Source organism: Lithobates pipiens, unplaced genomic scaffold (genome assembly GCF_037356315.1).
Source record: "Lithobates pipiens isolate NorthernLeopardFrog02 unplaced genomic scaffold, aLitPip1_a1.2 Scaffold_22, whole genome shotgun sequence".
Classification (NCBI taxonomy): Eukaryota; Metazoa; Chordata; class Amphibia; order Anura; family Ranidae; genus Lithobates; species Lithobates pipiens.
In genome coordinates, this window is record NW_027507784.1 from 349,201,130 (window position 1) to 349,217,508 (window position 16,379).

At 57.4% G+C, this 16,379-nt stretch overlaps 1 protein-coding gene across 1 annotated transcript; it reads left to right on the top strand.

Moving 5' to 3' along the window:
• The first annotated feature begins 262 nt into the window (after positions 1–262).
• On the top strand, positions 263–16,110 carry C1QL2 (complement C1q like 2). The gene is made up of 2 exons (XM_077449769.1): positions 263–879; positions 13,128–16,110. The coding sequence occupies exons 1-2, from the start codon at positions 346–348 to the stop codon at positions 13,305–13,307; spliced, it is 714 nt and encodes a 237-aa protein (XP_077305895.1). The 5' UTR covers positions 263–345; the 3' UTR covers positions 13,308–16,110.
• The last annotated feature ends 269 nt before the right edge of the window (positions 16,111–16,379 follow it).

A 16,379-nucleotide genomic window follows, 5' to 3' on the forward strand; every position in this document is an offset into this window, starting at 1 on the left:
TGACATGGGGGGAAGGGGGCACTTGGAGACCTATTTTACAAGGGTGGTATCATACAGAGGGGGCAGTTGTCCCCAGACATTATATTAGGGGTTGGCAGTTATTGGCATTGGGGGAGTGTGAGCGCAGGGGGTGGCAGTACTTCACCTGTCCGCCCCGCCCCCTCGCTCCTCCCCACGCTCTCCCGCCCCCTCGCTCCTCCCCGCGCTCTCCCGCCCCCTCGCTCCTCCCCGCTCACTCTCAGTCTCTCTCCGGTCGGCGGACGGGTCGGATCGTTGTGTCGGTGTGTCTGGTCGGTCACCCTGGTGCCCCGCAGGCGGCTCTTATTGGTGGCCCTGGGGGTGGCCATGCTGCTGGTCCTGGTCATCGTCATCCCCCTTCTTGCCCTCCCCCCCCCAGCGGAGGGGCATTATGAGATGTTGGGCACCTGCCGGATGATCTGCGACCCCTACACCGGGCACCCCCCCAGCCCCGCGGGGGAGGCTCTGCAGGATCTGAGCGGGGCCCCTCCGCCCTTCATCCAGGGGCCCCGCGGGGAGCCGGGACGGCCAGGGAAGCCGGGAGCGCGGGGCCCTCCAGGAGAGCCGGGACCCCCAGGAGCCAGGGGCCCCGCAGGGGAGAAGGGGGAGCCGGGCAGGGTGGGGGGGTCAGTGCCCCTCCAGGCGCCCCGCATCGCCTTCTATGTGGGTCTGAAGAGCCCCCATGAGGGGTACGAACTGCTGAAATTCGACGATGTTGTCACCAACCTGGGGAACCACTACGACCCACTTACCGGCAAATTCACCTGCCAGGTGCCCGGAATCTACTACTTCACCTACCACATCCTGATGAGGGGCGGGGACGGCACCAGCATGTGGGCGGACCTCTGCAAGAACGGACAGGTGAGGGGGCAACTACTGGGGGAAGGGGGGGGGGGGGGTAACTAGAGGGGACAAGCATGTGGGTGGACCTCTGCAAGAACTGACAGGTGAGAGGCAACTGGTGGGGCAACTACTGAGGGAGGGGGCAACTACTGCTAGGGGACCAGCATGTGGGCAGACCTCTGCAAGAATGGACAGGTGAGGGGGCAACTACTGGGGGAGGGGGGTAAGTAGAGGGGACCAGCATGTGGGCGGACCTCTGCAAAAATGGACAGGTGAGGGGTCACCTGGGGGGGCAACTAGAGGGGACCAGCATGTGGGCAGACCTCTACAAGAATGGACAGGTGAGGGGGCAACTGGGGGGGGCAACTACTGGGGGAGGGGGCCAACCACTGCTAGGGGACCAGCATGTGGGCGGACCTCTGCATGAACAGACAGGTAAGGGGGCAACTAGAAGGGACCAGCATGTGGGCAGACCTCTACAAGAATGGACAGGTGAGGGGTCAACTGGGGGGGCAACTAGAGGGGACCAGCATGTGGGCAGACCTCTGCAAGAACAGACAGGTGAGGGAGCACCAGGGGCAGGCAACTACTGGGGGGGCAACTACTGGGGGAGGGGGCCAACCACTGCTAGGGGACCAGCACGTGGGCGGACCTCTAGGGGGGTGACAGTTGAGGTTGCAACTACTGGTGGAGGGGGAGTAACTAGAGGGGACCAGCATATGGGTGGACCTCTGCAACAATGGGCAGGTGAGGGGGCAACTACTGAGGGAGGGGGCAAATATAGGGGACCAGCATATGGGCAGACATCTGCAAGAACGGACAGGTGAGAGGGGAACTGGGGGGGCAACAACCAGGGGAGGGGGCCAACTACTGCTGGGATAGGGGGGTAACTAGTGGGGACCAGCATGTGGGTGGACCTCTGCAAGAACGGACAGGTGAAGGAGTAACTGGGGGGGGCAGCCACTGCTGGGAGGAGGGGGTAACTAGAGGGGGTCAGGATGTGAGTGGACCTCAGCAACAACAGACATGTGAGGGGGCAGCTGGGTTGGGGCAACAATGGAGCAACTAGACAGCACAAGCATGGCAGTGGACCTCTGCAAGAGCGGACGGGTGAGGGGGTAACTACTGGGGGTACGGTGCAACTAGAGGGGACCAGCATATTGGCAGACCTCTTCAAGAATGGACAGGTGAGGGGGCAACTGGGAAGGGAGCAACTACTTGCTGGGAATGACTGGAGGAACAACTAGAGAGGACCAGCATGTGGGCAGATCTCTGCAAGAAATAGCAAGTGAGGGGGCAACAATGGGGGGGGCAACTACTGGGCTTGGGGCAACTAGAGGGGACCAGCATGGATGTAGTAAGGAGAAGGTACCATAAGAGTAATTATTAGGCCGCGTACACACGAGCGGACTTTTCGACATCCAAACTCCGACGGACTGAGTCCGTCAGACTATCCGATCGTGTGTGGGCTGCAACGGACTTTAGCTTCGCTAAAGTCTGACGGACTTTAGAAATGGAACATGCTTCAAATTTTCCCGACGGAACTCCGCCGGACCCGGTCCCCTTCGAAAAATCCGCTCGTGTGTATGCTACTCCGACGGACTAAAACCGACGCTAGGGCAGCTATTGGCTACTGGCTATGAACTTCCTTATTCGAGTCGAGTCGTACGTCATCACGTTCGAATCCGTCGGAGTTTGGTGTGATGGTGTGTGTCCAAGTCCGTTCGGTCGAAAAGTCCGCCAGAACTCCGTCGGAACTCCAGCGGAACTCCGGCGGAACTCCTTTGGAGGTCTGTCGGACATAAGTCCTCTCGTGTGTACGGGGCATTAGGGTATCTGCGTGAGGGGTAATTAGTGGGGAGGGAGCAGGAGGTGAGGGGTTCTTTGGAGGACCTGTATTTGTAGTTGTAATAAAACAGATGGAGGGGCAACTACAAGGGGGGGGCAACTAGAGGGGACCAGCAGGGGGATTTAACTCTGCAAAAACAGAGCGATAAGGGGCATGGGGGGGGGGGGGCAGCTATGGTGACAGCAACTAGTGGGGACCAGCATGGGGGAGGGTTTCTGCAAGAACTGACTGGTGAGGCGGAAACTAAGGGGCAACAACAACTCAACAGGACAAGCTTGTGGGTGGACCTCTGCAAGAGCAGATAAGTAGGAACTGGGGGCATTAGAAGGGGAAGGAACCATAAGTATTTGGCAGGGTATCCGGGGTGATGCATATTTTGGGTGAGGGGAAATTAGCGGGGTATCCCAGTGATGGTTTATTGGCAGGGTATCAGTGGGTGAGGGGTATTTAGCAGGATATCTGGGTGAGGGGTTATCCGGGGTTAGGAGTAATTGGTAGGATATCCAGGTAAGGGGTAATTGGCAGGGTGTCTGGGCAGAGGGCTAATTGGGGGAGTATCTGGGGGGTGATAATTAACAGGATATCTGTGTGGGGAGTAATTGGCGGGATATCTGGAGTGATGGGTATTTAGTGGGATAACCGGGTACGGGGTATCCGGGATGAGGAGTAATTGGTGGGATAACTGGCTGAGGGATAATGGGTGAGGTATCCAGAGTGGAAGGTAATTGGTGGGGTATTCAGGGTGGTGATAATTAGAAGGGTATACGGAGTGGGGGGGTAATGCGAGGGGTATCTGGGGTGAGGTGTAATTAGCAAGGTATCAGGGATGAGGAATAATTGGTAGGGGAAACGGTTTGAGGTGTAATTGGTGGGGTATTTGGGGTGAGGGGTAATTAGCAGGGTATCCGGGGTGAGGGGTAATTGGCGAGGTATCTGGGTGGTGGTAATTAGCAGGGTAATAGGCGTGAGGGATAATTGGCAGGGTATCCAGGGTGAGGGGTAATTGGTGGGGTATCCAGGGTGAGGGATAATTTGCGGGGTGTCCGAGGTGAGGGGTAATTGGTGGGGTATCTGAGTGGTGATAATTAGCAGAATATTGGGGTTGAGGGGTAATTGGCAGGGTGTCCGCAGTGAGGGATATTTGGTGGGGTATCTAGGGTGAGTGGTAATTGGTGGGGTATTTGGGGTGAGGGGTAATTGGCAGGGTATCCAGAATGAGGGGTAATTGGCAGGGTATCCTAGGTGAGAGGTAATAAGTGGGGCAACCGGGGTGAGGGGTAATTGGCAGGGTATCCGTGGTGAGGGATAAGTGGCAGGATATCTGGGGTAATTGGCGGGGTATCCGGGTTGAGGGATAAGTGGCAGGATATCCAGGGTAATTGGCGGGGTGGGGGGTAATTAGTGAGGTATCCGGGTGAGGGATAATTAGTGGGGCTCACTGGGGGACCTGTAGTTGGTAGTAATGGGGGGTTCAGGGGTATTTGGGGGTGACAGGATGAGGTCAGATAAAGGAAAACACGTGATGGTGGGGTGATTGGGGGGGCAGGTAATAAGATCCGGGTCACCTAGGGGTGGGGGTCAGTAAATTGGAGGTATGAGGGGGTCACATCTGGGTGGGTGGAGCTGCGACCCTCCGTCATTCCTCCGATTTGTTGGGTGGTGCAGCTCAGAGGTGGCGAATACAACCCAGCCCATACTGATGGTGAATGGAGAATAGAGGGTCCTCCCCCGACTCCTCCTCCCCAACTCCTCCTCCCCGACTCCTCCTCCATGACTCCTCCTCCACAATCTCCCCCTCTCCGACTCTTCCTCCCTGACTCCCCCTCTCTGACTCCTCCTCCACAATCTCCCCCTCCCGACTCCTCCTCCATGACTCCTCCTCCACAATCTCCCCCTCCCCGACTCCTCCTCCATGACTCCTCCTCCACAATCTCCCCCTCTCCAACTCCTCCTCCCTGACTTCCCCTCTCTGACTCCTCCTCCCTGACTCCCCGTCTCTGACTCCTCCTCCACAATCTCCCCCTCTCGAACTCCTCCTCCACAATCTCCCTCTCTCCAACTCCTCCTCCCTGACTCCACCTCTCTGACTCCTCCTTCCCAATCTCCCCCTCTCCGACTCCTCCTCCATGACTCCCCCTCCCTGATCTCCCCCTCCCCGACTCCTCCTCCACGATCTCCTCCTCCCCAATCGCCTCCTCCCCGATCTCCCCTCCTCGATCTCCCCTCCCCAATCTCCTCCTCTCCGATCTCCCCCAATCTCCTCCTCCTCGATCTCGCCTCCCCGATCTTCCCCTATCTCCCCCTCCCTGATCTCCTCCTCCCAATCTCCCCTCCTCGATCTCCCCTCCCCAATCTCCTTCTCCCTGATCTCTCCCCAATCTCCTCCTCCTCGATCTCCCCCAATCTCCCCTCCTCGATCCCCCCTCCCCAATCTCCTCCTCCCCCCATCTCCTCCTCCCTGATCTCCTCCTCCCCAATCTCCCCTCCTCGATCTCCCCTCCATGATCTCCTCCTCCCCGATCTCCCCCCAATCTCCTCCTCCCCGATCGCCTCCTCCCCAATCTCTCCTCTCGATCTCCCCTCCCCGATCTCCTCCTCCCTGATCCCCCCCAATCTCCTCCTCCCTGATCTCCCCTCCTTGATCTCCCCTCCCCGATCTCCCTCCAATCTCCTCCTCCCCGATAGCCTCCTCCCTGATCTCCCCTCCTCGATCTCCCTCCAATCTCCTCCTCCCCGATCGCCTCCTCCCCAATCTCTCCTCTCGATCTCCCCTCCCCGATCTCCTCCTCCCTGATCCTCCCATCTCCTCCTCCCCAATCCCCCTAATCTCCCCCTCCCCAATCTCCCCCCATCTCCTCCATGATCTCCCCCCATATCCTCCTCCCCGATCTCCCCCTCTCCGATCTCCCCCCATCGCCTTCTCCCTGATCTCCCCGCCCTGACTCCTTCTCCCCCTCCCTGATTCTTCCTCAACGATCTCCCACCAATCTCCTTCTCCCCAATCCCCCTAATCCCACCCCCAATCCCCCCCCCCCAATCTCCCCCTCCCCAATCTCTTTCTCCCCAATCCCCTCCTCCCTGATCCCCTCCAATCTCCTCCCCCCGATCTCCTCCTCCCCAATCCCCCCAATCTCCTCCCCTGATCTCCTCCTCCCCAATCCCCCAATCTCTTCCTCCCCGATCTCCTCCCCCCAATCTCCGCTTCCCAATCTCCTCCCCCAGATCTCCTCCTCCCCAATCCCCCCTGCAATCTCCTCCTCCCTGATCTCCTCCCCCCAATCTCCTCCTCCCCAACCCCCCCAATTTCCTCCTCCCCGATCTCCCCATCCCGGATCCCCTTCTCCCCAATCTCCCCCATCTCCTCCTCCCCAATCTCCCCTCCTCAATCCCCCCTCCCCGATCTCCTCCTCCCTGATCTCCCTCCAATCTTCTCCTCCCCAATCTCCTCCTCCCTGACCCCATCATCCCACCAATCTTCTCCTCGCCAATCCCTTCCCAATCTCCTCCTCCGCAATCTCCCCCCATCTCCTCCATGATCTCCCTCCATATCCTCCTCCCCGATCTCCCCCTCTCTGATCTCCCCCCATCGCCTCCTCCCTGATCTCCCCTCCCTGACTCCCTCTCCCCCTCCCTGATTCTTCCTCAACGATCTCCCCCTAATCTCCCCCTCCCCAATCCCCCCAATCTCCCCCTCCCCAATCTCCTTCTCCCCAATCCCCTCCTCCCTGATCCCCCCATCTCCTCCTCCCCAATCCCCCGATCTCCTCCTCCCCAATCCCCCAATCTCCTCCTCCCCGATCTCCCCCCCCCCAATCTCCTCCTCCTGATCTCCTCCCCAATCCCCCATCTCCTCCTCCCCGATCTCCTCCCCCTAATCTCCCCCTCCCCAATCTCCTTCTCCCCAATCCCCTCCTCCCTGATCCCCCCATCTCCTCCTCCCCAATCCCCCGATCTCCTCCTCCCCAATCCCCCAATCTCCTCCTCCCCGATCTCCCCCCCCCCAATCTCCTCCTCCTGATCTCCTCCCCAATCCCCCCATCTCTTCCTCCCCGATCTCCTCCCCCCAATCTCCTCCTCCCCAACCCCCCCAATTTCCTCCTCCCCGATCTCCCAATCCCCTTCTTCCCAATCTCCCCCCATCTCCTCCTCCCCAATCTCCTCAATCCCCCCTCCCCAATCTCCTCCTCCCTGACCCCATCATCCCCCCAATCTTCTCCTCGCCAATCCCTTCCCAATCTCCTCCTCCGCAATCTCCCCCCATCTCCTCCATGATCTCCCCCCATATCCTCCTCCCTGATCTCCCCTCCCTGACTCCTTCTCCCCCTCCCTGATTCTTCCTAAACGATCTCCCCCTAATCTCCCCCTCCCCAATCCCCCCAATCTCCCCCTCCCCAATCTCCTTCTCCCCAATCCCCTCCTCCCTGATCCCCCCATCTCCTCCTCCCCAATCCCCCGATCTCCTCCTCCCCAATCCCCCCCCCCAATCTCCTCCTCCTGATCTCCTCCCCAATCCCCCCATCTCCTCCTCCCCGATCTCCTCCCCCCAATCTCCTCCTCCCCAACCCCCCCAATTTCCTCCTCCCCGATCTCCCAATCCCCTTCTTCCCAATCTCCCCCCATCTCCTCCTCCCCAATCTCCTCAATCCCCCCTCCCCGATCTCTTCCTCCCTGATCTCCCTCCAATCTCCCCCTCCCTGATCGCCTCCTCCCTGATCTCCTCTCCCCTCCTCGATCTCCCCCCAACCTTCTCTTCCCCAACCCCCCCCAATCTCCTCCTCCCCGATCTCCCCCTCCCCAATCTCCTTCTCCCCATCTCCTCCCCGATATCCCCCCATCTCCTCCTCTCTGATCTCCCCCTCCCCGACACCTCTTCCCCAACTCCTCGCCCCCGATCTCCTCCCTCCGATTCCTCCTCCCCAATGCCCCAATCTCCTCCTCCCCAATCTCCTCCTCCCCAATCCCCCCAATCTCCTCCTCCCCCATCTCCCCACTCCCGATCCCCTCCTCTTCAATCTCCTCCATCTCCTCCTCCCCGATCCCATCATCCACGATCCCCCCCATCGCCTCCTCCCTGATCTACCCCTCCCCGACTCCTCCTCCCCCTCCCTGATTCCTCCTCTCCAATTTCCCCTCCCTGATCTCTCCTCCCCATCTTCCCCTTCCAGACTCCTCCTCCCCGCCTCCTCCCCGTTTTCTCCCCTTGTCGATCTCCCCCACCCGACTCCTTCTCCCCTCCCTGATCTCCTCCACCCCGATATCCCACTCCCTGACTTTCCCCTTCTCGACTCCTCCCTGATCTTCAACTTCCCAATCATCTCTCGATTCTTCCCCTCCTCAAACTCCCAATCTCCTCCTTCCCGACTCCTCCCAGATCTCCCCCTCCATTACATGTGCGGCTCTGCTTCCTCCTTCTCTGTACACAGGAATCTGTGCTTCCTGCTCTAAAGTGATTGAACCTGATACAACGAGCGCCCTCCTCCCCCTTATACAACGAGCGCCCTCCTCCCCCTTATACATCGAGCACCCTCCTCCCCCTTATACAACGAGCGCCCTCCTCCCCACTGATACGAGCGCCCTCCTCCCCCTTATACATCGAGCACCCTCCTCCCCCTTATACATCGAGCGCCCTCCTCCTCCCTTATACATCGAGTGCCCTCCTCCTCCCTTATACATCGAGTGCCCTCCTCCTCCCTTATACAACGAGCGCCCTCCTCCTCCCTTATACATTGAGTGCCCTCCTCCTCCCTTATACATCGAGTGCCCTCCTCCCCCTTATACATCGAGCGCCCTCCTCCCCCTTAATACAACAAGCGCCCTCCTCCTCCCTTATACATCGAGTGCCCTCCTCCTCCCTTATACATCGAGTGCCCTCCTCCTCCCTTATACATTGAGTGCCCTCCTCCCCCTTATACATCGAGCTCCCTCCTCCCCCTTAATACAACAAGCGCCCTCCTCCTCCCTTATACATCGAGTGCCCTCCTCCTCCCTTATACAACGAGCACCCTCCTCCCCCTTATACATCGAGTGCCCTCCTCCCCCTTATACAACGAACGCCCTCCTTCCCCCTTATACATCGAGCGCCCTCCTCCCCCTTATACAACGAGCGCCCTCCTCCCCCTTAATACAACAAGCGCCCTCCTCCTCCCTTATACATTGAGCGCCCTCCTCCTCCCTTATACATCGAGTGCCCTCCTCCCCCTTATACAACGAGCGCCCTCCTCCCCCTTATACAACGAGCACCCTCCTCCCCCTTAATACAACAAGTGCCCTCCTCCTCCCTTATACAATGAGCGCCCTCCTCCCACTTATACAATGAGCGCCCTCCTCCTCCCTTATACATCGAACGTCCTCCTCCCCCCTTATACAACGAGCGACCTCCTCCCCCCTTATACAACGAGCACCCTCCTCCCCCTGATACAATGAGAACCCTCCTCCCCCCTTATGCAACGAGTGCCCCCCCCGATACAACGAGCACCCTCCTCCCCCTTATACAATGAGCAACCTCCTCCCCCCTTATACAACGAGCGGCCTCCTCCCCCCTTATGCAACGAGCGCCCCCCCCCCATACAACGAGCACCCTCCTCCCCCTTATACAATGAGCAACCTCCTCCCCCCTTATACAACGAGCGCCCTCCTCCCCCCTTATGCAACGAACGCCCCCCCCCCCCCCGATACAATGAGCACCCTCCTCCCCCTTATACAACGAGTGCCCTCCTCCCCTTTATACAACGAGTGCCCTCCTCCCCTTTATACAATGAGTGCCCTCCTCCCCTTTATATAACGAGTGCCCTCCTCCCCTTTATACAACGAGCGTCCTCCTCCCCCCTTATGCAACGAACGCCCCCCCCGATATAATGAGCACCCTCCTCCCCCTTATACAACGAGTGCCCTCCTCCCCTTTATACAACGAGTGCCCTCCTCCCCCTTATACAACAAAGGAACAGGAATCTGTGCTTTCTGCTCTAAAGTGATTGAACCTGATACAACGAGCGCCCTCCTCCCCACTGATACGAGCATCCTCCTCCCTCCTGATACAATGAGCGCCCTCCTCCCCCTTATACATCGAGCGTCCTCCTCCCCCCTTATACAACGAGCGCCCTCCTCCCCACTGATACGAGCATCCTCCTCCCTCCTGATACAATGAGCGCCCTCCTCCCCCTTATACATCGAGCGTCCTCCTCCCCCCTTATACAACGAGCGCCCTCCTCCCCACTGATACGAGCGTCCTCCTCCCTCCTGATACAATGAGCGCCCTCCTCCCCCTTATACAACGAGCACCCTCCTCCCCCTTATACAACGAGCGTCCTCCTCCCCCTTAATACAACAAGTGCCCTCCTCCTCCCTTATACATTGAACGTCCACCTCCCCCCTTATACAACGAGCGCCCTCCTCCCCCTGATACAACGAGCGCCCCCCCCCCCCCCCCCCCAATACAACGAGCACCCTCCTCCCCCTTATACAACGTGCACCCTCCTCCCCCCTTATACAACGAGCGCACTCCTCCCCCTGATACAACGAGCGCCCTCCTCCCCACTGATACGAGCATCCTCCTCCCTCCTGATACAATGAGCGCCCTCCTCCCCCCTTATACAACGAGCGCCCTCCTCCCCCTTATGCAACGAGCGCCCCCCCCCAATACAACGAGCACCCTCCTCCCCCTTATACAACGTGCACCCTCCTCCCCCCTTATACAACGAGCGCACTCCTCCCCCTGATACAACGAGCACCCTCCTCCCCCCTTATGCAACGAGCGCCCCCCCCCCCGATACAACGAGCACCCTCCTCCCCCTTATACAACGAGCACCCTCCTCCCCCCTTATACAACGAGCGCCCTCCTCCCCCCTTATGCAACGAGCGCCCCCCCCCCCCCCCCCGATACAATGAGCACCCTCCTCCCCCTTATACAACGAGTGCCCTCCTCCCCTTTATACAACGAGCGCCGTCCTCCACCTTATACAACAAAGGAACAGGAATCTGTGCTTCCTGCTCTAAAGTAATTGAACCTGATACAACGAGCGCCCTCCTCCCCACTGATACGAGCATCCTCCTCCCTCCTGATACAATGAGCGCCCTCCTCCCCCTTATACATCGAGCGTCCTCCTCCCCCCTTATACAACGAGCGCCCTCCTCCCCACTGATACGAGCGTCCTCCTCCCTCCTGATACAATGAGCGCCCTCCTCCCCCTTATACAACGAGCGCCCTCCTCCCCCTTATACAACGAGCACCCTCCTCCCCCTTATACAACGAGCGTCCTCCTCCCCCTTAATACAACAAGTGCCCTCCTCCTCCCTTATACATTGAACGTCCTCCTCCCCCCTTATACAACGAGCGCCCTCCTCCCCCTGATACAACGAGCCCCCTCCTCCCCCTTATGCAACGAGCGCCCCCCCCCCCCAATACAACGAGCACCCTCCTCCCCCTTATACAACGTGCACCCTCCTCCCCCCTTATACAACGAGCGCACTCCTCCCCCTGATACAACGAGCACCCTCCTCCCCCCTTATGCAACGAGCGCCCCCCCCCGATACAACGAGCACCCTCCTCCCCCTTATACAACGAGCACCCTCCTCCCCCCTTAAACAACGAGCGCCCTCCTCCCCCTTATACAACGAGCACCCTCCTCCCCCCTTATACATTGAGCGCACTCCTCCCTCCTTATACAACGAGCGCACTCCTCCCCCTGATACAACAAGCTCCCTCCTCCCCCCTTATACAACGAGCGCCCTCCTCCCCCCTTATACAACGAGCGTCCCCCCTATACAACAAGCACCCTCCTCCCCCTTATACAACGAGTGCCCTCCTCCCCTTTATACAACGAGCGCCCTCCTCCCCCTTATACAACGAGCGTCCCCCCTATACAACAAGCACCCTACTCCCCTTTATACAACGAGCGCCCTCCTCCACCTTATACAACAAAGGAACAGGAATCTGTGCTTCCTGCTTTAAAGTGATTGAACCTGATACAACGAGCGCCCTCCTCCCCACTGATACGAGCGTCCTCCTCCCTCCTGATACAACAATCGCCCTCCTCCCCCCTGATACAGTGAGCGCCCTCCTCCCCCCCTCATACAACGAGCACCCTCCTCCCCCCAATACAACAAGCGCCCTCCTCCCCCCTCATACAACGAGCACCCTCCTCCTCCCAATACAACAAGCGCCCTCCTCCCCCCTCATACAACGAGCACCCTCCTCAACCCAATACAACAAGCGCCCTCCTCCCCCCTGATACAACGAGCTCCCTCCTCTCCCTGATACAACAGGCGCTCTCCTCCCCCCCTATACAATAAGCGCCCTCTTCCCCCCTGATACAATGAGCGCCCTCCTCCTCACCTCCCCACTGATTCAATAAATGCCCTCCTCCCCCTTGATACAACGAGCACCCTCCTCCCCTCTGATATATTGAGCACCCTCCTCCCCCCGATACATCGAGCGCACTCCTCCCCCCAATACAAAGAGCACCCTCCTCCCTCCTGATACAACGAGAACCCTCCTCCCCCCAATACAACAAGCGCCCTCCTCCCCTCATACAACGAGCACCCTCCTCCCCCCAATACAACAAGCGCCCTCCTCCCCTCATACAACGAGCACCCTCCCCCCCCAATACAACAAGCGCCCTCCTCCCCCCTCATACAACGAGCACCCTCCTCCCCCAATACAACAAGCGCCCTCCTCCCCCCTCATACAACGAGCACCCTCCTCCCCCCAATACAACAAGCGCCCTCCTCCCCTCATACAACGAGCACCCTCCTCCCCCCAATACAACAAGCACTCTCCTTCCCCCCTCATACAACGAGCACCCTCCTCCCCCCAATACAACAAGCGCCCTCCTCCCCCCTGATACAACGATCTCCCTCCTCTCCCTGATACAACAGGCGCTCTCCTCCCCCCCTATACAATAAGCGCCCTCTTCCCCCCTGATACAATGAGCGCCCTCCTCCTCACCTCCCCACTGATTCAATGAATGCCCTCCTCCCCCTTGATACAACGAGCACCCTCCTTCCCTCTGATACAACGAGCGCCCTCCTCCCCACTGATACAACGAGCGCCCCCCCAATACAATGAGCGCCCTCTTCCCCCCTGATATAATGAGCGCCCTCCTCCCCCCTGATACAATGAGCTCCTTCTTCCCCACCTCCCCACTGATACAACGAGCACCCTCCTCCCCCTGATACAGTGAGCGCCCTCCTCCTCCTCAATACAACGAGCACCCTCCCCCCCTCATACAATGAGCGTCCTCCTCCCCCCAATACAATAATTTTGAGGGCTGTTGGGGCCTGAGATTCCGGAGGGTAATAATGGGGCCCATTCCTACGCATGTTCTGTAGAATTCTCAATCACTAATTATCTGTCCCCCTGAGGAAGGCACAGCGACCAATCAGCACTCACCTTCTCCCTTGTCTCCTGGTCACCCTGCAGGTGCGGGCGAGCGCCATCGCTCAGGACGCCGATCAGAACTACGACTACGCCAGCAACAGCGTGGTGCTTCACCTGGACTCCGGGGACGAGATTTACGTCAAGCTGGACGGGGGGAAGGCTCACGGCGGGAACAACAACAAGTACAGCACGTTCTCTGGATTTATTCTATACCCGGACTAGAGTGGCGGGCTCCGCCCACTGCGCCACGTGGGAACAGGACACCTTAGGAATAGACGGTGCCCATGGACACGGCTGGAGCTGCTGGGGACTTTTATTCTGTCTCAGCCGGTTCCCCCCGATTCCCAGAATCCACCCCGCGGGGTCCGCGCTTAAAGGGGTCCTCCTCCTCAAAGCCATTTTACAGGGTCCTAGGAGCAGACGCCTCCAGGTACGCGCTCTTCCCTCTGCCAGCCAGGAAACCTTCTATTGCGCCCCTCTGAGAATCGAACGTCTTCTATTGCGCCCCTCTGAGAATCGAACGTCTTCTATTGCACCCCTCTGAGAATCGAACGTCTTCTATTGCGCCCCTCTGAGAATCGAACGTCTTCTATTGCGCCCCTCTGAGAATCGAACGTCTTCTATTGCGCCCCTCTGAGAATCGAACGTCTTCTATTGCACCCCTCTGATAATCAAACGTCTTCTATTGCACCCCTCTGAGAATCGAACGTCTTCTATTGCGCCCCTCTGAGAATCGAACGTCTTCTATTGCGCCCCTCTGAGAATCGAACGTCTTCTATTGCGCCCCTCTGAGAATCGAACGTCTTCTATTGCACCCCTCTGAGAATCCAACGTCTTCTATTGCGCCCCTCTGATAATCAAACGTCTTCTATTGCACCCCTCTGAGAATCGAACGTCTTCTATTGCGCCCCTCTGAGAATCGAACGTCTTCTATTGCGCCCCCCTGAGAATCCAACGTCTTCTATTGCACCCCTCTGAGAATCGAACGTCTTCTATTGCGCCCCCCTGAGAATCCAACGTCTTCTATTGCACCCCTCTGATAATCAAACGTCTTCTATTGCACCCCTCTGAGAATCGAACGTCTTCTATTGCGCCCCTCTGAGAATCGAACGTCTTCTATTGCGCCCCTCTGAGAATCGAACGTCTTCTATTGCGCCCCTCTGATAATCAAACGTCTTCTATTGCACCCCTCTGAGAATCGAACGTCTTCTATTGCGCCCCTCTGATAATCAAACGTCTTCTATTGCACCCCTCTGAGAATCGAACGTCTTCTATTGCGCCCCTCTGAGAATCGAACGTCTTCTATTGCGCCCCCCTGAGAATCCAACGTCTTCTATTGCGCCCCTCTGAGAATCGAACGTCTTCTATTGCGCCCCCCTGAGAATCCAACGTCTTCTATTGCGCCCCTCTGAGAATCGAACGTCTTCTATTGCGCCCCTCTGAGAATCGAACGTCTTCTATTGCGCCCCCCTGAGAATCCAACGTCTTCTATTGCACCCCTCTGAGAATCGAACGTCTTCTATTGCGCCCCCCTGAGAATCCAACGTCTTCTATTGCACCCCTCTGATAATCAAACGTCTTCTATTGCGCCCCTCTGATAATACTTTCCCTCTCCTTCTTGTAGAAATCTCCGCTGTCCCTTCCTCACTATTTCTGATGCAGACCTTCCATCCGTCTTTTTGTTTTCTTTGTAGAACAAACTTTTCTAAAGATATCGTCCTGCAGATTTATATTATTTGCTATGCAAGCTACAGAAAATAAAACAGTAGAGCCAATAAAACTGTCACCCGCAGTGAGAGCACCTACCAGAGTGGGAGGGGCTACCTGAGTGGGAGGAGCTACCTGAGTGGGAGGGGCTACCTGAGTAGGAGGAGCTGCCAGAGTGAGAGGGGCTACCTGAGTGGGAGGGGCTACCTGAGTGGGAGGGGCTACCTGAGTAGGAGGAGCTGCCAGAGTGAGAGGGGCTACCAGAGTGGGAGGAGCTACCTGAGTGGGAGGAGCTACCCGAGTGAGAGCACTTATCACAGTGAGGGCACCTACCTGAAAAATAATTTCCAATGTGTAATACAACCCAATCCAGCCTCCTTACCATGGAGGAAACCCCCAAATCCTTGTCAGGTCGCAGGGAACCCCCCGGATATCTGTGCCCACCAAAAGTGTCATCAGAAGGGGCTGAAGAAACCCCCCCCCCCCCCACACACTTACCTCCAACCCACCTTGGTATAAATTTCATGTAACAAATTACCCAGAAAGGGAAGTACAAGCAGTGAATATTGTGACCCCTCCCATTGGTAGTCAGTCTAGAAATGAGCCTTTGGTGTCTGCAGACAGGAGTTCCGTCTTCCATCGCTTTCCCTTCCAGGGACAATTAAAGGCAAAAGCAAACATTTCTTATATGGCAGCTCACCGATTCTTAGATGTGACGGCTGCTTTAGTTTTCTTCATGAAGACTCCTGGGATGGAAGACATCATTGTGGCCTAGGCCAGAAACCAGGAAGTAACTGAAGAAATGTAAAGAAAAAAGAAAAAATTCCGTATAAAATTCTTTCCTCTCTATTTACTAAAACTGGCAGCTTAGGGATGAATATGAGTCAGTGGTGATTGAGGGGAGTTTAAGTTGGTGACGGTTCTCTTTAAAAGCGGTTGTAACATTCCGGAAAACAACATGCAAGGCAGTGGCATAATGTGTGGGGGAGGTGCATCGCATACTAGCACATTATGAGGGGGGAGGTGCATCGCATACTAGCACATTATGAGGGGGGAGGTGCATCGCATACTAGCACATTATGAGGGAGGGAGGTGCATTGCATACGAGCACATTATGAGGGGGAGGTGCATCGCATACTAGCATATTATGAGGGGGAGGTGCATTGCATACGAGCACATTATGAGGGGGGAGGTGCATCGCATACTAGCATATTATGAGGGGGAGGTGCATCGCATACTAGCACATTATGAGGGGGGAGGTGCATCGCATACTAGCATATTATGAGGGGGAGGTGCATCGCATACTAGCATATTATGAGGGGGGAGGGTGCATCGCATACTAGCATATTATGAGGGGGAGGTGCATCGCATACTAGCACATTATGAGGGGGGTGCATCGCATACTAGCATATTATGAGGGGGGGTGCATCGCATACTAGCACATTATGAGGGGTGCATCGCATACTAGCATATTATGAGGGGGTGCATCGCATACTAGCACATTTAAAGATATGCATAGTCCCGCCGGTGTCCGTCTTATAGACTCACCTGGAGGTACAATTCACCAATCGGCCCTTTACAATCGAT

Bases quoted from the DNA above. Each gene is read 5' to 3' on its own strand.
- C1QL2 (XM_077449769.1), top strand. From the start codon at position 346: ATGCTGCTGGTCCTGGTCATCGTCATCCCCCTTCTTGCCCTCCCCCCC. The intron at 880-13,127 runs GTGAGGGGGCAA...GTCACCCTGCAG, and splicing joins ACCTCTGCAAGAACGGACAG to GTGCGGGCGAGCGCCATCGC.